The sequence below is a fragment of the Ammospiza nelsoni genome, chromosome 17, assembly GCF_027579445.1.
Source record: "Ammospiza nelsoni isolate bAmmNel1 chromosome 17, bAmmNel1.pri, whole genome shotgun sequence".
Taxonomy (NCBI): Eukaryota; Metazoa; Chordata; class Aves; order Passeriformes; family Passerellidae; genus Ammospiza; species Ammospiza nelsoni.
Genome location: NC_080649.1, coordinates 13,340,426 through 13,362,499, shown reverse-complemented (window position 1 = coordinate 13,362,499; position 22,074 = coordinate 13,340,426). Strand labels below are relative to the sequence as shown.

At 50.8% G+C, this 22,074-nt stretch overlaps 1 protein-coding gene across 1 annotated transcript in view; it reads left to right on the top strand.

Moving 5' to 3' along the window:
- Positions 1-275: 275 nt before the first annotated feature.
- RHBDF1 (rhomboid 5 homolog 1) overlaps positions 276-22,074 on the top strand; it is a 37,092-nt gene continuing 15,293 nt past the window's right edge. The window contains exons 1-4 of the mRNA XM_059484692.1: positions 276-489; positions 15,294-15,438; positions 17,240-17,373; positions 19,437-19,538. Of these exons, the coding sequence (XP_059340675.1) occupies positions 15,316-15,438; positions 17,240-17,373; positions 19,437-19,538 (359 nt within the window). The 5' untranslated portion in view covers positions 276-489; positions 15,294-15,315. The remainder of the gene's footprint in view (positions 490-15,293; positions 15,439-17,239; positions 17,374-19,436; positions 19,539-22,074) is intronic.

Here is a 22,074-nt window from a genome sequence, read left to right as displayed (position 1 = left end):
CAAGGGGACTCCGGGAATCCCCGCAGCTCCCGCGGGCACGGCAGCGATGCCAGCACCCGCAGGGCCGATGCTAACGGGAGCCGGCGCTCAGCCCCGGCACCCCAGCGCAGCGGCGGGGCTAAAGGGCGCTGCCCACCGCCGCGGCAGCGGGGAAGGCGGGGGCTGCGGGGGCCGCGGGCGGGCCGGTGGCTTCCGCCCGGCGCGGCGCATTCCTACCCCGTGAGTCAGGGCGGCGCGGCGGGATGCGGCGTCCCGCGGCCCCGGGCGCTGGCAGCTCCCCGCCGGGACTCTCAGCGCCCAGCGCCGCTCGGCTCCCGGCTCGCATTTGCATGCCGAGCCTGTGAATGGCGTGCCCGCCCGGCCGGCCCCTGGCACGGGGGAGGAGTCTCCGCGCCCTCCGCGGGCCGAGCTCGGCGGCGCCGGTCCCTTAAGCCGCACCGGGGGGCGGCTCGAGCCGAGCGGCCGCTGCGCTTCGCCCTCGCCTGCACGGTGAGTGCGGGGCCGGGGGGCCGGGGGGGGGCTGGCCGGGAGGGGCATCCCGGGAGGGGCATCCCGCGGGGGCCGCTCCTGCCCCGCCGAGGTACCGGGACCGCCGCGCGGGGAGCGGCCCGCGGGGTGAGAGCGGGGCCGGGGCAGGTGCTGCCCCGTGTGTGGGTGTCGGAGCTTGGCGATCGCAGTGCTTTCGGCTGTAGGTGGAGGTGCGCCTTCGCGGCTTGTTTCGGCTGATCCGAGTCCACCCCATCCCCACGCTTTCCCAGCCGTCCCTCCCCTGATGCTGGCACCCAGTCGCGCTTTGGCAGCGACTTTGGGAGATGATCTGGTGGAAAATATATGGCTTTTTACATGTTAAGGTTAGTTTTCCTGCCGGATCGAGTCTCTGAACTGAGTTCTCACACTGTGCGCTGCTGGCACGAAGCAAGGGGATCACGGCAGCCTGACGCGAGCACGACCAAAGCTTTTGCAGGGTGCAGCTCAGTGCCAAGTCCTTTTGTAGCAGCCCCATCCTGCCACACGTATCCCTGCAGTGCAAAGTGCCCCATGTGTACATTTTGCCCCGTGTTTTTCTCCAGTGTAACTCAGGAGAGGTGAGTGGCAGCACAGATGAGTTTTGTCTGCTGCTCGTCCTGGTGCCCCGCTCGGTTCTGTGGCTGCTGCTTCTCTTGCAGGTTGGCTTCGTGGCGGGGTGCACGGTGCCGGTCAGAGATGTCTCCAAGCCGGGTCTTGGAGCAAGCAGGAAGTTGTTTCCTTTCTTCCTGTTTTTGTCCCCATGCCTGCTAATTTCCTCTGGGAAGAAAAGTGCATTCTGCAGTAAAGGGAAAAAATAGTCACACGTAACGGGAAAGGACAAAGCAGCAAAGCTTCTGAATGAAGCATGGGACAAGGAAGGAGCACAGGGTGTTAACTGCAGTAACGCTGATAGGGCAGCAAGGACAAATAGCTGCCTATGAACTGTGACCACGGGGATAAAAATGGCCCAGTTGGGACAAGCTGGGGAGCAGACCCTTGGAAGAATTGCATTTCCACTCCAGTGTATGAAGGATGTGGCTCTCCAGCTGTTCTGTCTCAGTGATGCAGGTTTGCAGGAGGAGGTGATGACTCGTGTTAGATTGGTTGATATAGTTGGAAGAAAGAGGTGAACTTTAGATACTTCCTTTAAGCTTTGATTGTTAAATGGACTTTATGAAAGGGCTTGTCTGCCTTTTTATTAACCCTCAGTTGCTCTAATAACAGCTATCATCTCTCCTTCCTACTGCATCCCTCATGTCCTTAAATCCTCATGGCTGCTGCTGCTTAGCCCAGGTCTGCCCTGTGTGTGCTTGGGAGCCTGTGCCATTTCTGAGCTGGGATACTGCCAGCTTTCCAGGAGGTGCTGTGCATTTGGAATAGGTCCCCAGCTTTTTTCCTGGCCCCTGTGCTCATTTGTCCTGAGCCCCCAGGAAGGCAGCAGCTCTGGCATGTGGACGTGTGTCCGTGCTTTTCCTGCTTCTGTGTGTTCCCATGAAAGGAGGTTGATGCTGTGCAGCGTAAAAGCAACTCCCACAAAACTAGTTCTCTGGGACTTCCCATGACAGGCCTTTTTTTTTTTTTTTTTTTTTTTTTTTTTTTTTTTTTTTTAAGCAATCCACTTGCAAGAGATCTGCCTACAAACTGGCTTTTCAGGTTCTGGGGAAAGCCATGGGTTGGCCCTGCTCTCGGGAATGTCTTGCTGTGTGCTGGGTAGGCTTCAGGCAGGGGGATGAGCTTTGAATGTGCAGAGTGCTGCTGGCCTGCAAGCACAGCAGAAACCTCTTCTCCAACGAGCTTGTCCTCTCTGTGTCTTGGTACTGAGACCGTGTGGCCCCGATGTGTCACCTCAGGCAGGAATTATGTCCCTCAGAGAGGGCCAGCACCTCGTCACTGGCCTTGGCAGACAGCTCGTTTCGCTTTCGTGGCAGGGACTGTGACGGGGCTGCAGCCTCGAGAGGTCGCCGGGCAGGAATAGGAATTCCTTTTGGGGTCATCAGTCCTGTTCCTCTGGAATCCAGCCCCGGAAAGCAGCCAGCAAGTCCCAACATGTTCTCTTGAGAGAGGCAGGGTCTGCCTAGTGTGGCATGATAGGGCAGTTTATTCTGGGCACAGAGCCCTCATGCTCGGATATAATTAGTAAAAGTTTGATTCTCTTCAGTGTGTTGGATCTGTCTTCAGTGCAAACACAGCCTGGTTAGTGCTGAAGGCCTGAGATGGGAAACATGGCCAGGATTACCAGCTTGTTCTCCTCTTCCATTCAGTGTGTCCAGCAAGGAGTTGAGCAGAGCCTGTGTTGTGTGAGCCCTGTGTTGCTGGGGATGTGCCTGCCAAGCAGGACTGGCTGTGAGCTGAAGATCCTGACATTTCTTTATCTGTCACTCTACAGCTTTTATCCAGCAGACTGGTCTTTTGATAAGATTCTTTCTTTGTGGTTGCTGCCTTTCTTCCATAGCTATCTCTGGAGGCCTTGGCATCCCATGGAGACCATGCATCTTTCTCAGTTTCCAGCATTAATTGTGGCCTGACATGACACCTCTGTTAATTGCTGTTCCTGCAGCCACCAGCCTGTCTCCTGTATGTGACACATTTCAGTAGAAATACTTAAAACTCAAGGATGGATTCCTTCCTTAACATTTTCCCTGAGCTCAGAAGTGGATTAGTTTCCTTTCTTTTCAGTTGAAGAGGTGCTGGACTCCAAGTCTAATATTTATCATCATCTAGTTGGAAGGAAAGGAAACATGAACTGTGCAGATCTCACACAGTTGCTGTGAGGTTGACTCCCAGCTGCTGGGTATGTACATGTTGGAGTTTTAAGGAACCCATGGAATGCATGTGTTGCCTGCCTGCTCAGGGAGCTGTGTGAAAACATCTCAGTGTGTGCTGTGGGTGCTGCAGCCTGAATTTAATGGGGTTTGTGTCTGGGTTGTGGGTAAAACATCCCAGTGCTGCTGGAAGGTAGGATGGAGATGGTTTCTTTCTACAGAGCAGGGGAAGCTCTGGTGTCCAGGGTTGTGCAGGTAGTTCTCTCCCTGGTGGTAGGCTTTATTTTTAGCCTTGTGGTTGGTTCTTTTGTTTTGTTTTCTTTTTGTTTGTTTATTTTTTGCCTCGTTCAGAACTAGCAGACCTGAATGGGCACCAGGTTGCTTACTCTGCTAGTGCTCAGTAACTCCCCTCTAAGAGAATCACATTTAAAAGGGACAGGATTAACCCTGCAGCTCTTAGTCCCAAGAGATTAGGCTGGCAAGAGGAAGATTTAACCTTGGAAGGAAATGGATCTGTTTGGCAGCATTTCCCATGGTCATGCTGGCAGCTCTGTTTCCATGTCCTCGAAGAACCCCAGGCTAATTTGGTGTGTGGTGTGTGCTCAGACCATGCAGGCCTGCTTGCATGGAGTGTGGAGAGCCTCCCTCAGTGCAGCCTGAGCTGGGCAGGGCTTGCCTGCCAGCCTCTCTGTTTTCCCAGGCAGAATGTCTGTGCCCCTGGGGGTGAGGTTTCCACAGGGAGAAGTGGAAATGCGTCTGTGCTGATTGCCCATTGTCATTTCCTTGGTAGTCGAACTTCTGACTGCTCCTTTTTTTGGTCCTACCCACCTTGTTGCTGTCCAGGAGCAGTTGAAGCTTCAGCTCACACCTCTCATCTTTGTTTCAGTTCATGCTGCTGTAGGAATGAGGAGGTGGTTTTGGTTTTTTTTTAATGTGTGTTGGGATGATGCAACAAAGAGCAAATCAGCAGCTGAGTTTTTGACCAAATCATCCAAACTATGGTCAAATCCTTCTGAGTAACAGTGTCTGTTTCCCACTGGGTGAAGACAGAGAGCTTATTCTTCACATTTATCTTAGTGGTCCAATCTCCTAAAGCTGTAAGAGTGCACGTTTCATTGCTTGTGTGCTCTACTTGCTGCACAGACAGCAAATGTCACATTGACATAGGGCTTGTTTTTGCTGTAATTTCCTTTGGATGCACTCTTCAACTATCTAGGTAAACAATTTATTTCAAATATAATTACAGCTCCTTTTTGCCTACCAGAGAAATGTTGGAAGTGCGGTGATGCAGACCTAGCAGCGGATATGTTCCTGAATTCTGGGGCCTTCAGCAACAAACAGACCTTGCTTTAGTAATCAGAGCATCTCCAAAGCACAGTGTTTATTAAAGGAAATGTAATTTCTTCTCAGTGAAGTCTGAGGTATCATTGCACAATACTTCCCTGGCACAGCAGAGCCTTCCTAGGGGGAGAAGAGATAGCAAGCCATGCCTGATCTTGCCTTTTCTGGAAAGCTTACCTTTGCCACCTCCTCCCCTTCCTGTTTCCACTGTGCTCAGAGCCAGCCCCTTGCTCTGCTGGTCAGCAGCAATCCCTGCTTTGAAGGTTTGCTTTCCTTTAAAAAGGAACAATCCCTATGAGGTCATCCTGAAACTGCACAGGACGCTGCACTTACAGTCCTCCAGGTCTGGCACTTCCTTGGCTTTGGCTCAGTGGAAGTTAGAGCTGCTTGGATTTTAAAATCTGGAGGGCTCAGACAAATGCAGCTTCTGTATTTCAGGAGTCACTGCCCTGTAGCAGTCAGCACATGGGAGATTTGTTACTCTGTTGCTTAAATTCAGAGCCCTAAAGTGAACTGTAGAAAACTGGGAGTTGTTTTGCCAAAAAGTGTGAGTGTACCTTCCTTTTCCCTGGCTGTTCTGGGACTATAATTTCAGGGAGTACAGTGAGTAAGGATGTGCCATTCACTCAGCCTGAAGAAGTGTGGTTCACTTAGAATTTTAATTTTTTTTTTTTTTTGCTAAACCAAGCTAGAATTCTGATTACTTCTATTTGCATTATGAATGAGTTGTTGCACTGGGCACATGATGAACGTGCAGAGGTGTGCACACACCTGCAGAGCAAGACAAGCTCTTCCTGCAGCTATTTCCAGTTGGACACAGCAGGAGATGGTGTGTGCCTGGCCATCAAGCAGAGCCAGAGGGGAATTCAGAGCACCAGAGTGGCTCTCCTGTCCTTGGCTGCATCCCCTAATGGTGAGGGACAGCAGCCAAACCAGCTCTGCTCTAAATTCTTGGCTGTTTAGTTGGTCCTTTGAAGGATCTCCCCCAGGCCTTGGCTGCTGTGGGCATTTTTTATTCTCTCACTTGTGCCCAGGTGTGCAGAACTGTGGTGGTGCTGGAGAAAGCCAGGTGCGTGATGGGGAGTGAGGATGCTCTGAGTTTCAAAGGAACGCTCCAAGAAAGTTGTTCTGAGTGGCTCTGTGGCTTCCATCCTTCCTGAATATAAAGTCTGTCTTCTGGTGGCTCCAGCATTTGTTATTGTTATTTCCTCTAAGATTTTTTTTAGGTTGCTATTCAGAGTGGTTTTATGTAACTTTCCATAGGAAATGTTGTCATTTGTGGCAGTTTTGATCTCTTTTGCCATTGAAACATTTTTATTTAGCACAACAAACAGTGATTCTTAGCTGCTTTTAGTATCCAGAGTCTTTGCTGTAGAGGATGAGTGGCTTTTGCTCTAACATAATTGTTGGTTTGGCTTATTGTCATCTTTTTAGGGGAGTTGCTTTTCCATCAATTGTTTATTGATATTGTATTTCTAAATGAACAATGTTGTAATCACTAAGACACATTACCAAGAAAATGGCTCTTGAGCTGGGTGCACAGACAGCTGTTCCAAAATCAGCCAGAGCCAGTGTTTACTTCTGTCCTGAGTGTCATCCCAGCTTGCCTTGTGTCCTGAACCCTTAAAGTACTTGTGATGAGTATGAGAGCTGGTAGAAAAAAAACCTTCAAAATGCAAAATTTCAATGAAAATAAAACCTTTGTTGGGTTTGTCTTTTGTTTCCTAGTGTGGGGTCATGGCTGCACTGACAAAAGCCTTTTTGTGACTCTCACCTTGCTGTATAATTGAGGCAGTGACTGTGCCCATGGTACTTAACCAGGCATCTGCTTCACTAGTAATGGGAATAAATCTGGAACAGAGTCCTCTGAAGTCCCATGGAATCGTTTAAATGAGTTAAATGTGCACTGCAATAGTGTCTGTGATCACTCTTTCCTGAAGAAGGTGCAGAGCATTGTGACAACTGTGCTTAGAGGCTGCTGGGGACCCAAAGGGCTCTGCTGGCTCAGCCCAGGCAGCACTGAACCATCAGGCAGCTGTGGTTATCTTCAGCCAGGGTGCAGGAACAAGGCTGGCACAGATGATCCTTCCCCTGGTAGCTGGTAATGGATCTCTTGGTGGAAACAGCTGCTGTGGAGGACCAGGCAGAGCTCTGCTGGCTTCCCTGAGGAATGGGAACGCTGCTCAGAGCTTGGTGTGCCATCACTGCAGCTGTTGGCAGGTATCTCACCATGCTGTGCCCTGATGGAGCTTGTAAGTGCCAGGCTGTGACCAGATTTTTAGGATGTGGCTGCTGAAAATGTGGCTGTTGGATGTGGTGGCAAAGCCACAGGGTGTGTCACAGAGAAACATAAACAGGGTGAAGAGCCAAAGTGCTCCAGAAGGTTTTCCACTGCTCCCCCCTTGTTGTGTGTTGGTTTGTGTGCAGGCTGTTGCCCTTGCTGGTATCTCAGTAGGTTGTGGATGGCTCTGGGCTGGATTTGCTCTGGAAGGTGGAGTTGGAGATCCCTCATTGCCCGTGCCCTGTGTAGGCCCTGGGTGTGCTTGGCTGGTGCTGCAGACATGCCCCTGTCATCTGGGCCACACGTAGTGAGGACATGGAGAAGGCTCCTCTGCCATCCTGCTCTGCTTGGCTCCCCTCACCTCCTTCCTTGTGGGTGCTGCAGGCCAGAGGTCAGCAACGGAACTCCTCATGGAGAAGGCTCCTCTGCCATCCTGCTCTGCTTTGCTCCCTTCACCTCCTTCCTTGTGGGTGCTGCAGGCCATGGGTGAGCAGGGGAACTCATGGAAAATGACCCCTCTGCTCAGCCTGCTCTGCTTGGCTCCCCTCACCTGCTTCCTTGTGGGTGCTGCAGGCCAGGGGTGAGCAGGTGAAGCTCCTCCCTCTGTGGAAGCTGCCCTGGTGTGAGGCTGGGCTGTCAGCACTGGAGCAATCTGTGGATGGTTTGGGTGTTTTCCCATCTAATGACCCCACCAAAAAATTCCCTCTGCCTCTGGTGGTACAGCAGTGTTTTATTGCTGTTGCACTCAACACCTGCACTGAGGGTGCTTCTCAGAAGATTAGAGATGCTGAACCCACCACCTCCCTGGGATAATTGTTGGCTTCCCACAGTGCTACAAATCTGAGTTTTGGCCATGTTTTCAACAATCACTTCAAACTATTCTGCCTTGAGAAGCAGTCCAATCATCTGGCTCCAGCTGCTCTGTTTGTTCCTGTGCTTTCTCCTTTCCTTCTGCTGGCACCAGTGTTTGTGGAGCCATGTGGGAAGGAGCTGGGGCTGGAAGGAGCCATTTTCTCTGCTGAGCTCATGTGGGTCAGTTCCCAGTGTGGATCACCCAACAGCTGTGGGGATGCTGGTGCCAGCAGCAGGAGGAGGGCAGCACACAGGGCTGGGTCACTGCTCCTTCTGTTGGCTTGCATCTCTTTCAAGTGTTTAAGACATCTTTTTAGCTTGAATTTTGAGCATTGGTTTCCAAATTCTTGTTACTATTTTGCACTTTGTCTGCTGCAACAAAAGGACTTTGAAGATCAGCCTGTTGCTTGTGAGTGTTTGCATGTTGCAGTTGGGGGTCATCTTTTAACCTGTGTTTGAAGGAGCTCAACTACAGATCTGGGGACTATCAGAAATCAGAAGAGGTTTTTGAGCTTCCTGTTTTTCCTCTCTCTGCTATATGAGGGCAACACATCTTCAGGTCCCAGGTGAATCTGCTTTGAAAGCTTTTAATGCTGGTGTTCAAGTAGGAACTAAATTTTGTTTGATTTCCATCATAACCTTCATGTTTTTCTGAAAATCAAGAAATTCAGTTGCTCAAAGGGATATCAGATCTCCTTTCTTGATCGTGGGATTGGCTCACGTACATTCAGTCTTCACTGGTGGATATTTTCATTACCTGTGCTTAAAGCCCTCTGTCTCTGTATGCAGCTGAACCTTTTCCAAGTTCAGTGAGTCCCAGCTGAAGCTTCTGAAGCTTTGCACTCCTGCTGTGCCTCTTTGAACACCATCCCTCTACAAGGCTTTGCCTGAAATACCAACCCAGTGTAGCTTCCCATTTCCTGTCTAGGGCTCTGCCTGGCCTCTTCCAAACCAGGCAGTGTCAGCTGGTATTTCTCAGCTCATTCAATTCAGTGGCTCATGGTGAGATCCCCAGTGGGGATGGAGCAGGACAGTTTCACACAGGCAGGGGATGACAGCTCAGGACTCTATTTGATGTCTCACCTGAGCTGTTGTCATGCTGAGCCATCGCTGAAGAGGTTGGTCCTACCCTTCCTCTCTGGGTTGCACAGGGCTTATCTGAAATTATCTAACACTCTTCAGGCTGCCAGATCAACAGGAAATAATTTACTAGGGTTAATTTGTGCTGGTAAAACACCTTGTGGAGCAAGGCAAGCCTGCTCCCTGGGCAGCAGCTAGCTGGCAGATGGGTTTGCTCACGAGCAGAGCCCTGAGGAATTGCTGCCTGTGTGATTTGGTGCAGGCTCTTGGAAGTGGCATCAGCCTCCAGCAGAGCTCGTGCATGGCAGGGAGCAGTGAGAGGGACAGTGGGGTGTGTGTGGGCATGGCAGTGCTGCCAGCTCCCTGCAGGGCAGGGCTCACAGGGCACTGTGTCTGCACAGCTCTCAGAGCTGCTTGGACTGCTCAGACCCAGCTCGTGCAGAGCCTCACAGCATTGCCCAGCTCCCCAGCCAACCTTGGGAAAGCAGGAGAGGGCCCTGGGCAGTGCTGATGGCTTTGTTGAATTTTTCAGGTATTTTCTTAGGGTGGGCAGTGGTGGTGGGCTCAGCCAAAGCCTGAGTGTTGCTGAGCCCTTAGCAGCTTTCCCCAGGAGTGGCCTGTCCCACCTTCCCTGTCCCTGCCTGCCCTCAGCCCCTCCATCTGGCCCGTTTCAAAGGGCTGGCTCATGCCTGGTGTTTGGGATATTGTTTGGAGCTCCTTGGGTCTGATCCATGCTAGATGGTTTTATTGGCAGCCTAAAAACCCATTGCTCCTCTTCTCCTTGGACTTCCTGCCTTTTCCCTGCTGTGCCAGCAGCAATCCTCCTGGAGAGAGGCACAGCCAGGAGCTGTCTCCTCCTGTCTGGAGGGCACTGTGAGGATCCTGCTTTCTTTGCTGGATTCCTGTGCCTCAGCCAGACCCCTTCAGGTACATGGAGCTTGCCTGGGACTTTGTGTAGCAGGCACTGTAAATAAGATTGTTGCAGTGATGGGGTTTGAAAAATGGAGAAAAACAGCTGGAGTGTGAGCATGGTGCTCAGATTGCAGTGGAATAACCCCTGTGTGTGTTACTCCTGGGGGTGTCTGGAGGAACATGCACACACTGTGCTGGAGAGGAGCAGTGCTGTTGGAAAAAACAGATGCTGTTTGTTTGTGTCGTGTTGAATTAAGTTGGGGTTTTGTTTTGGTTTGGTTTTTCTTTGGAATGTTTCTTGGGGGGGAAAAAGCCAGCATTATTTTAAATGGGAATGCTGGTGAAATGGAGATTTTGGAAGTAAAGAAATCAACATGGGAATAGCTTCAGTTGTCTCTTTAAATGGAAGGATGGTCTTTCTTTGAAATGACTGTGCAAGCTTCTAAATGTGTTTAGGATGCCTGTCAGTTTTAGGAACATGCTCAGGCTTCTGGGCAAAGCTTTTCTTTTGCTCTTTGGGTCAGTAGATTTCACTAAGCAGCTTTCCTTGATCATGTGCCAACTTTGGTATTTAATGTGCTCTCCCCTTTCTTAGCCTGACCCCACAGCACAGTGGATTTGCCTTTCATTCTGCTTCTGTGACCTTGCTTTGGCACAGACCTTTTGAAGATGAATTTCCCAGACTATCTGCCATTGATATGTTTTTTCTTTTGTTTGTTTATTTTAATTGAAATGGACATTATTAGTAATTTTTATGTTGCTACCAGCTGATCAGCTAGAAGAAGCTGGATTTGCAAATACCTCATTCAGCCTTATATTTGCATATTCCTGAGTTTTGTGATGCTGGTGGAACAAAGTCCAAACTAAGCAAGTGCAAGAGGTCTGAAACAGCCCCTGTATGAGGACTGAGCTTCTGGATGTGCATGTGGGAAGAGGGAATGGTAGGAAGACATGGAAAAGATCTGTAGGGTCAGGACTTGCATGGAGAAAGAGGATAGGGAGAAGCTGATCATTCTCCTACTCCAAGAACTAGAGCAGCAAGTGGACCCAGGAATGGCAGGTTTGCAGATGAGCTGGAGTCACACAGCATGTGTTTCAGCTCTGGAGCTTTGTCATGTGCAGTTATGAACACTAGATGTTTGCTTGGATTAAAAAATGATCTGGATAAATTCTGGAATAATAACCACTGGATGGATGTAGAGATGGATACAGAACTGTTACATGCAAAGATTTCTGGCACAAGAAGCCTGTGAGTTATTCACAGCATGTGCCATGGGAGAAAGGACTGTTGAGTGATCCTGTACTCCTACCCTGTGCCAGGCATGCTCAGCTGGAAATGAGACACTGGCTTTAGAGGGACCCTGAGCTGACCCTGCATGGGTCTGTGTGTTCCCTGTGCTCTGTGTGTTCCCATCCTGCTGCTCTTGGTGGCCTCTTGACAGTACTGAGAAATTGAGATTGATGGTATGGGACCATTCAAACAAAATATGCATCGATGCAGTCAGCTTTGAAACAAAGCTCACTGGCCTGATGAAATACATGGACACTGGACCCTGAAACACTGACCCCTAAAATAACCAAGGGGTCAGTGTGAAACTCAGCAAGTGCTTTCACTGCAGTGCTGAGGCACAAATTAGCAGCACTTTGAGTGAGGGCCAGGTGTGGTAATGGTTGCTACCTGCCATGCAAGGGCTGTTGGACCATGGTGCTGTACATCTGTGCACACAGCTATGCACTGATGCTCCTCTGGTCTGTATATCCATTTATTCAGCTGGTCCACATCAGGCTCCCTGTTAACCCCTGGAGACCTGTCTCCCATGACCATACCCCAGGCCTTTTTGTGCCTGGGGCAGAGGCAGCTGCCTGACCTGTGCTGTGGCTGATTATTCACACAGAATTCACAGTGCTTGCCCTGGCAGGGCCTGATGCAGTCTTGGGTGTTTGTAGGGTTTATTTTTGGCCACTCCAAATGCATGCGGGGAGTTGGGAATGCTGAACAGCTCTGCCTTCACTGCACTCTTTTAATGGGAAATGAACCTGATAGTGAGTAAAGAAGGTTGAACTGGTAGAGGGATTTGCTCCTACATACTCTGGTTTGCAGCCACCCTGGAAATTTATCTGAGGTTTAAATACTGAATGCATTTAGAGAGTTATTATATATGCATTTTAATGCTTTGCTACTTAAAGAACTCTTTAACTGCTGAAGCGAGGAGAAAGCAGAGCAATCCATTGCTCTGTCAGAATGTGAATTTCATATTGACATCTTCACCTTGCCTAAAATACAAAGTTAAGTCAACTTTGGGGGTAATTACAAGGCCACAGGCTTTACCCTTGTGTGTGTTTGTCCTCGTTGGCAGGTGTGTACACCCACGTGCAAGTCTGCAAGGATGGCAGGGAAGCCAGTGAAGATACATGGACATCACTGTCTGTGGTCTGTGGCAATTTAGGAGGGGAAACTCAAACCAGATTTAATCAGAAGTCTTTCACAGGGTTTCATGTTATTGCAGCAACTTTCGGGCAATACGGGCGTGATTCATCCTCTGCCTTCCTGGCCTGGCCTCACTGATTGATAGAGCTGCAAATCCTACACATTTGTATTCTTTACACCCAGAGCTCCTGCTCACAAAGGCTGCTCTGTAGGTAGACAGGAAGGATGTTGAGTGATGTTGGCTCAGTGGTGAGATGCTGGAAAAAGCAGAGTTGCTACTTTGGAGGCTCTGAGTTTGCCCTTGAAGGCACAGGAAGGAGGCTCTTGAGTTGTGTGAAATAGATTGTGTTTGGTCATGCCAGTGTGGTGGCTCTGTCTCTCTTGGCTGGTCTCTGATTAGGACACCTTGAGGACATGTGGTGTTTGTGATCCTCAGAGGTAAATGCTGAGGCTCTTTGCTGGAGTATTTCAGGTATGAGAAATCTGCTTTGCTTTCTGACTTCACTATGAAGACAAATTTGCAAGACCTTTCAGTAAATTGTGTCTCATGGCAGATTTACTCATACCAAGCACAGGCAGGAGTTCCCCTAATACTCTCACTGTCCTTATCTTGCAGGAAGTTGAACAGTTGTATTTAGCCACCCCTGCAGCTCGGCAGGGAGGGAAGGAAGGATTTGTGTCCCTCTCATGCACAGCGCTGCATCTGTGCAACAGGACTGTGGTGCATGTATGAAGGGCATGTCTGTACAGACTAGATCATGAATTCCCAGACTTTTGGGGGCCTGTGGTATTTGCTGAAACCCAACCTTCACCCACCTACAGCTGAGTCCTCCCTTTCTGTCGTTCTGGCTCAGCTGAGCACAGCGCTCCTGGCAGCCGGCCCAGCCCCGCGACTGAACCAGCAGCTGGCCTTCAGCTCCTTTTAGATGAGATTCTCTCCTAACCCAATCCAGATCATCCCCCACTCCCATTTGTTGACCTATTTCCCCCCTGCCTGCCCCCCTGCCCCGTACCTTTTGCAGTGGTGTGTGCAGTTCCCTTTGCAGAGCTGCGGGAAGATGGTGGCAATGCCCTGCAAGGCAGTGCACGTTTCACAGAACCAGTGCCTAATTTAGGTTGGGAGGGACCCGTGCAGGTTGACTGGCTCAGCCACTGCAAGGCTGGGATAATTCAGGCAGCTCAGGGCCTTGTTTTGTTGCATGCCAAATGTCTCAGAGGGTGGAGATCCCTCTGGTCCTGGCCTAGGACTTGGCCTCTCTCAAGGAAGAATCCTTACGTGTTAAACTCACTCTGCATTTAAAATAAATGGGCTGTGTTAGCAATGTAAGAGCGCTAAGTTTTAATTCCAACAGAGTTTTTCTCCTACTCCCTGTCAAAGCATGTGTGCCTGCAGATTTAACTGGTTGCTTATTCCATCTGTCCACTGTGGTGAAGAGGCTGGGGCACTTGATTATTTTTGTCCCCTGTGGCTAAGGGCTGCAGGCCAGGCTAGGGCCATGCAAGGAGAGAGCCCGCAGGGAATGGAATCTCTTGTCCCATTCAGCACACATGCTTCCCACTGTTCACTTGAAGCTGTGTGTGTGATAGGAGAGGAAGAAATACAAACTTGTAGCACAATTTAGGCTGGAAAGTACCCGTGGAGGCATCTGAGCTGATCTGCCTCCAGTGAAACCTGTTTTCTCTGAGCATGCACAGTGAAGTGGGTGCTCTGCCAGCCTGAAGGACTCCTGTGGTCCCAAACAGGAGGGCAAAACTGCAGCAGAGTGGGCAAGATGACAGCGAGTCACTCTGCTCTCTGCGGCGTTTGGATTACACAGCGGTTTTTATTTAAATACCATATCATTATTATTTATGTATGAAAACCACTCTTAGTTCAGGATTAGTGCCAGTTCTCTAATGTTCATGCTATACTGGTATTGCTCTGTGCACTGTATTATGTTTCTAGAAAATCACTACATTTAAAAGAGATTAGAAACAGCGATGAGAAATGGCCACTTGTTAATTGCTAAGTGGTGGGTGGGTTGGAAAGTGTGGTGCTTGGCTTTGGGTGGGCAGAAAAGGGTGTTGGTGAGTCACAAGCTGGTTTTAGAGGGAGGTCAGTGGCTTTTGATACTGCAGTTACTTAGCTGGTTGGTCTGGATCCAGATCTCATTAAGATTTAATTCATGGCTTGTTCTTAAGGAATCTGGATCTCACAGTAGTCTCAGCAAAAATCTTAATGGGAGGCATCTCAAACTTGTGACTGCAGTGCCTGTATCTGGCTCGAGGTTCTGTGTCCTTTAGTGTCAGGTGCTGAATGAGCAGTGTGGGCACAAGCTGTGAGCCCTGAGCCCTCATGAGGCACTTGGGGAATTCATCCCCCATAATAAGGGGAGGGGTTAGATGCAACTGCCAACCCCCCTAAAACAAAGCACAACCCTAAAAATAAAACAAATTCTATCATAAATTCCTGCTCGGCCTCTCTCCAAGATCTATGGCCTGAAAAACCATTGTTACAAAATTTAACTACAGGAACACCTAACTCTACCCTTTCTCCCCCCCTTCCCCATTCCCCCCCCAGCATATTTTCTTCATGCTTCACACTCTCTGCCCCATCAGACAGTCCATGAAATGTGGGATGGTCCACATCATATGCTATGCCTGTCCATCAAAAACCCAGACATTATCTCCCAAGTGGATGATATTTGGTTGGTACACCCACCAGATACATTCTTGTTTCAGGTACCATATAGCCCAAGTGTACCTTCCTACAGCCAAGCTGCAAGCGTTACCCACAGACCCAGAAACTTATCTACTGTGCACAACACAGATTTAATTCATGGCTTGTTTTTAAGGAATCTGGATCTCAGTAGTCTCAGCAAAAATCTTAATGGGAGGCAGCTCAAACCTGTGACTGCAGTGCCTGTATCTGGCTCGAGGTTCTGTGTCCTTTAGTGTCAGGTGCTGAATGAGCAGTGTGGGCACAAGCTGTGACCCCCGAGCCCTCACGAGGCACTTGGGGAATTCATCCCACATGGGGCTGGGGGCCCATCAGTCACAGCTGGGAGGAGAACCCTCTGCTCACCCTGCCAGCATGGGCTGTGAGGGGTGAGCCAGATTCCCTCCTGACTCTGGTGTCTCTCCTCTCTAGGCCTGAGGACAAGCGTGGGACGATGTCGGAGGCACGGCACGACAGCACGAGCAGTTTACAGCGCAAGAAGCCACCATGGCTAAAGCTGGACATCCCGGTGCCAGTGCCCCTGCCCGTGCCAGAGGAGCCCCTCCAGCCCGTGCAGGTACAGAGGGAAGGGTTTGTGGAGCTGGGGAGGGATGTGCTGGGAGCATCCCTGTGCCTGGGATCCCCATCAGGGAAAGGCAGCGTGTGATGGCAGGTCGTGAGGCCACATGAGAAGGGGCAGAGCCTTTGAGTAAATTTATGAGCAGTAATTAACTCCACCTGAAGGGGATGTGGGAGGGATGAGGGTGGGTGGCTGATGTGCTCACATCAGTGGATGTGAGTGTTTGGATGTGGGATATGAGAGTGAGGTATTCAAACAAGCATTTCTTAAGGGAACTGGAGGATTGAAGGTCTCCCAGACAAGCATGAGGGCCTGGAAGTGCTGGAGCTTGTGCTGAAATGAGCAGGGTATGAATCTGACTTATGAATAGCCAAGATAATGACAGACTTTCATCAGCAACAGCAAAGAACAGTTACTGGCAACACAAAGCTGTTAGCAGCAGGAGGAACATAAGAGGACCATGTGGGATGTGAAATACATAACATTTAGGAGTGCTGAAGTGGAGATGAGGTGATAGGTTAATAGGAGCAGTGCAAAGCACGAGGGTCAAACACCCTCATTTGTGCTGGGGATAGGGAGAATATCAGGAATAGCTGCTACAAGGTATTAAAAACTGCTGTTGGGATGAGACCTGGGTATGAATGCTGGCTGCTTGTGTGGCCTTGCTGCAGGAGCAGAGGCTTTGGGCACCGAAGGCAGAGCCAGAGGGTTCTTGCTGCCCAGCACCATTGACCTGGTTTCAGTCACTTACGTGAAAAAAGTTTAGAGAAATGGAGGGTTATACAGCTTCCCTGGAGGGGGCTGAGGACAAGCTTCAGAGGGAGCTTTTATTGGAACATCAAGGTCTGTCCTCTTCATCATTCTATGATCCAGGGACTCAAATGCACTTCACTCACATGACAGCTCCTGGCAGCTAAATCTTGGTTCTGGCCTTCCCTTGGAAGGAAAGAGTTTGGAGGTCAGTCTGTAGGGATTAGAAGTGGAGTTCAGGGTTTTACCAGTGCAAGTTGAAACTTTCTGAATCAATTATTTAAGGCTGTGATGGATCTTGCCTTGTCTGGAATCTCTAAATCCAGCTGGGCACCTGGAGGGACATTCCGTGCTTATGATGGAAACTGGTGGAAGTGATGTTCTCTGCATAGCCCAGCTGTCAGGATAAGAGTGCATTGTGTGCACTTCTGACTTACAACCTGAGTATCTGTGTGCTGCTTTTACATAAAAGATATCAAAACTGTTGATGTAAATAGAAATCATTATCTTTCTGGGCTACAGAGGCTGAAGTAGTCTTGAGGCAGAGACAGTGTCTGACCAGAGGATCAATCAGAGCTTCCCTTGCCAGAGGGGCAGTCTGCTCAGCCTGCCCTGTACAAATGGGACATGTGTCTCTGCTGAGCTGATAAAAATGAAATCCAGAGCAGCCCTGGAGAGGTAGTTGTGTGAGCTGAGAACAGCGTGGTGAGTTGTGTCACATTTGGTAGATGACATTTAGCCATGACATGTGAGTGTGCCCAGGCTGTTAGGCTATGAACAAAGCCTTTCCCAGCTTGCTTAGGCTGCACCAGGCAGCAACTGCAGACCCACCCACAGCTCTCACAGGCTTTTAGTGCAGCTCCAGAGCCACTTAAGAAGCAAATCCCACTGACTGCGTTTCTCTTGACCTTGTGGAGCCGCCTAGGAGAGTGTGGTTTGGGCAGCCAGCAGCCAGGAGGATGTGCTGCAGGAGCTCAGGCAGTCCATGTTGAATTTTTGACCTGCTCACGCCAGAAGTCTGACTCTGGCTGCCTCCCTTCCCTCGCAGCCGACGCGGCGCCAGGCGTTCCTGCGGAGCGTGAGCATGCCGGCCGACAACAGCCGCGCGCCGTCCCTGCCGCACGACCCCGCCAGGAGAGCGGGGCTGCAGCGCCAGACCTCCATCACCCAGACCATCAAGAGGTGAGGCACGGAGCTCCTGGGGCCTGCTGCACTGTGTCCTGCCATCCTGCAGTCCCTCATTGCCTTGGGAGGTGGTGGGAGGGTGGGTGCAGGTTGGTCCCCAGTGTAGAAGCCCAGTGGTGCTGTACAGCCTGTCTGCAGTGCATGAGGAGGAAAGTCCTGGGAGGAAGATGCTGGTGACCAGGACAATGAATGGTGTTTGCCACTTACAGACAGGTTTTGGCTGCCCCCATGCCCTGTGGGGGCTGTTTCCCAGTAACAGGATGTGTCAGGCCCTGATGTTTAGCTGTGAATGTAGGTGGGCTGTACTGGGCGTGCTTTGGTGCAGTGTCTGAGAGCACATGGTTGCTGGGGGAGGCAGAACCCATTGGAGCTGTGCAGGGCTCTCAGCAGCTTGGCTCCTAGCACTGGCAGGTCCTTGAGATGGCTCTGAGGGGTGGTGGAGAGCAGGGAGAGGCTGCTCTGGTCCTGTGTCCCACTCCTACAAAGTGTTGTCATTACGAGACTCTTGACACATGGCCACACAGAGCAGGATGCTGTTTCCCTCACCATGGCAAAGGCTTATCCCAGTTTGCCCAGAGGGAGTGGCTCTCCCAGCTTTTCTGCTGAGATGGCTCATTTCTGTCTCTGGCAGTGTGTCAGGCCTGCCTGGATCCCAGGAGCATCCCTGGAGCTCCAGGGGTCAGGGGTACTTTCAGCCAGCCAGGCTTCACCCCCTCACAAAGGAGCAGCTTTCCAGCTCTGGGACATCTCCCACACACTGTTTTCCTTTGCCTCAGACCTTCCCCAGCTGCCTTGGTGCTGGAACTCTCCTGCATCAGCCCACTCTGATCCTGCTTCTTGTGAGGTTGAGAGGGCTGAGCCTGTGAAATGGTGTCTGCTCTTTTCAGGGCTGTGGGCAGCCTCTGGGGCTGCTGAGGCTGTCCTTGCACACCTACTCTGCCTCCTCCCTTGCCTCCCTGCTCCTGACGTGTTCCTTGCCAGGACAGCTAGGCAAGAGCACGTCAAGGATGAGGGGATATCCTGGGAGGGTGCTGTGGAGGCCCTGACAAGAAGCATGGGGTAGAAGAGCCTGGCTAACCTGTCCCAGAAGTCCTCACAACATGCAGTTTGTATGTAGAAGAGTGAGGAAATGTGAACTGCTTTGGTGCTACTGTGACAGATTTACTTTGGGAAGGACTTAACAAGGAGCAGAACTGCAGGAGATGCACACATTACACAACACTGGCAATAAAAGCATGAAATGAGTGGATCATAAACAAGGCCAGGGAAATGGAAAGTATCAAGGCCTAAATCCCTGTTTTCCATTTAGCAGAGCTAGGAATACAGTGGAGAATGCAGACCATACATCCCTAAATTGTGTTTTGGGATTTGTTTTGCGAGTCCAGGAAGGCTGACTGCCAAGTTTTCTGTTTAACACAACCCTCAGAATACACAGAATGTGAAACTGCAGCAGGACTCCATATCATCTTCCCTGGAGGACACAGATCAACTATGAACATAATGTCAAGCCTGTGTAGTCCAGAACAAGGCATGGGAGTGATTCATATGAAAGCATCTAACACCATTTCCAGTCTTCCAGGGTGTCTGAGATGTCCATGCAAAGCAGCAGATGTGCCACAGATAGACTTGTTCACCAGGCAAGATCCTGTCAGGGCACCAGTCACTGTCTCTAAGCAGATCATATCTCAGCCTGCTGACACCTCCATGGATTCACACTGGTGTGCAAAGCCAGCTGTGGAATCTGTAGCTGTGTCTGGGCTGAAGAAGGCAGTTCTTACAGGGGAGCTGAGGGGGTTGGCAGTACCCCTGGTACCTTCCAGAGCAATGTGAGACATGTCACAGGTGCACCAAGAGGATTCAGCAGCCTCCTGGGCTCAAAGATGCTGTTTCTGTGTGGCTTGAGCTTGGTTGTTTCTCTTAGGTCGTGCTCTCAGCTCAGGCCACTGTCACATGCAGTGGGGCACCGCTGCTGCCCATGGGCTATGGAAGGAGATGCAGTGGCTGCTCCTCCCCAGAGCCCTGGAGGTTCCTTGCCCTCAGCTCTCTTTTCTTTGCAGCAGGCAGGTTCGGTTTCAGAGGAGTCAGACCCTGCCCGCGGGTGGGCACCGGGGGGGCAGGAGCTCCCTGCGAAAGCGCCAGTCCCTGCCCCGATCGTTCTTCAGGTACTGGTAGCACTGAGTGTGACACCCACCCTGCATGTGTGTGCCAGGGCTGTTGTGAACTGCACAGAGGCTGCCTGCTGCTGAGAGCACATTGCCTTCCCAGGGTTGCCCAAGAGGCCTACAGACAGGCAGAGTGAGAAAGTTCATGTGTGCCTCTAACAGAAAACAATTGTCACTCCTACTAAATGTGTAGGCAGCTGTCAATAAGTAGCATGGACTAACAAGCTGTCCACCCGCCAGCCTCACTCCCTCCTGCCTTTCCTAACAAGCTGTCAACCTCCTGGTGTTCACCATAGCTGGAATATCTCCCCAGGGCAGTCTCAGCCCAGCCTGCCTTTGCTGGCAGCAGTGCAGCATATGTTGGCCCCAAAGCCTTCTTGGGGCAGGAGGGGAAGGAGAGGAAGCAGCACCAAACAGATGCTGTTGTGTTGGTGCAGAGGAGCTCAGAGCTGATGAATGGAATACAGCATCCACTCTTTCCCTGTTGACATCATGGCTTTTTCTAATGCAAATGTGATTGTCTTCTTTTTGAGGTGGAGGTCTTTGTTTACTTAACACCAAGGAGATGAGCCACTGCAGGAGGCCAGGGCACAACGGGCCCATTGACCATCACCCCAAATCTGGAGCTTAGGAAACTTTTAAACCAGACAGACAGTGTGACTTGGACCTACTGCCCTGTATTCCTGTCTTACCATGCTGCCCTTGGCCAGCTGCCACTCTGGCACTGTCACCACCTTTGGGGCTGCTTGTGTTTGGCCTTGGGCTTTCAGGGCTGCTTGGCTCATCGTGACAGAAGAGTGACAGCTGACTCTGATGTTGGTTGTTACAGTGCCCTGGGGACTCCACAGGATGTGAATGAATGCCAACTGAACAGAGGCATTCAGCATCTTCCCAGGGTGCCCTAAACTCTTTAGTGGATTATTTTGGCTATGATCAGGGAGGGGTGGGACAGCTCTTCACCCTGGCCCTGGCCCAGCAGTTGTCTCTGGCTGTTCTGGAGTGTTCCTCACAGTCCCAACACCTGTGATGGTGTTTGTACTTCCAGACCAGTGGGAGCACAGCTTTGGAGATCTCTGAGGCTCATATGGGCCCAAATCACCCTCAGCCCCTCTCCCTTTGAGGCCCTGTGTACAGACTTGTCACCCAGGGTCACCTTGCTGTTGAAATCCTGGTTACAGCAGTCTGTGGGGAGCCCTCTGAGTGCTCAGGCTGTTCTGTGAGGTTTGTGTTGTGCCAGAGCACCTTGACCTCTGTGCTATGGGCTTGGTGGGTCTGTTAGGGCAGGGGCTGGCCCTGGGCCTTTGCTCTGGATGGAGAGGAAGATTGCTCCAAGGAGATGTGGGTCTGTGGGAGCACAGAGGTGCCCCAAGATTTTCACATAGCCCCATCTCCAAAGGCTGGCACGTTGACTTGCTGGTGGCATTTGGGTTTTAGCCAGCAAGGCTGTGGATTTCAAACAGAAATGGCAGAGCACCTTCACCTGTTGGTTGGTGGGGTTTTTGCTTGGAAGTGTTCAAAACCACAGGATTAATTTCCTGTCTCTATTGCACTATCTCAGTTCCCCTGTGTGGCCTAATTCTAGATTTATCCCAGCCTTTACTCCAGTGTGTATTTTAACGCTCACTTTGTGATCTGTGAAGTCTTGCTTCTCAGCAGCTGGAGATCCTGCCCCTGAGCAGGGGGCTGAGGCCAAGGGTTTGGATTTGGCTTGGACTTTCAGGTTTCAACACCTGGGCCAGTCTGTAGGCTGGGACAGCTTGTCATCTCCTGAGGATGGATCAGCCATGGTGGGAATTGCTTGGCAGGGCTGCCATGACCCCTGCGAGTTTAGGGTACCAGCTGTCCTGCAGGATTTGAAATAGGCTTTTAGTCTGACTTATCCTGATCCCTCCCTGCCTTCCTGGGATTTTGCTTCTGATCCACTGCTCTTCTGTGGCAGCAGGCACTTGGCAGCAAACCTGCCTCGTGGCTGCAGCCTTGTGCTCCTGCTTCTGCAACCAGCAGCTTAGAAGTGTGTGTGTCTGCCTTTGCAGAGACCAGAACTGCAGCAAGTTTGCTCTTTATGCTACCCTTGAGGAGGTTAGAAACCCTGCAGCATGAGATGGAAGTTAGGGAGGTTCTGGGAGTGTGGAGGGGAGGCTGGGAGAGAAAAGAGATTTCTGGTGGCTTTTGGGACAAGTCACAGAGCTGTGAAACAGTACAGTCTCACAATGGGGACCTAGAGCTGGCCTGAAGATGGTAAGTGTTTGCAATAGATGGTTTTTAAAGTAAAGAAACACCTTTCACCAAGTTACTTTCTGAATTTCTGTACCATTTCTTTTCCTTTATTTTTAGAAAAACTCGGAACAAACTGTCCTTTGCCCACAGTGAATATCTCCTGTCATTTTTCTTCTGTCCTAAGAGACAGAACGCTGTTGATGGTCAAGCATTTCTGGCCAGCATCTGTCAGGTTGAGGACAAGCTGCGAGATGCTCCTGGGCAAGAGTTCTGTCTCTGAATTGGGGTGGGCTGGAAGTGACCACCAGGGCTTTGTCTT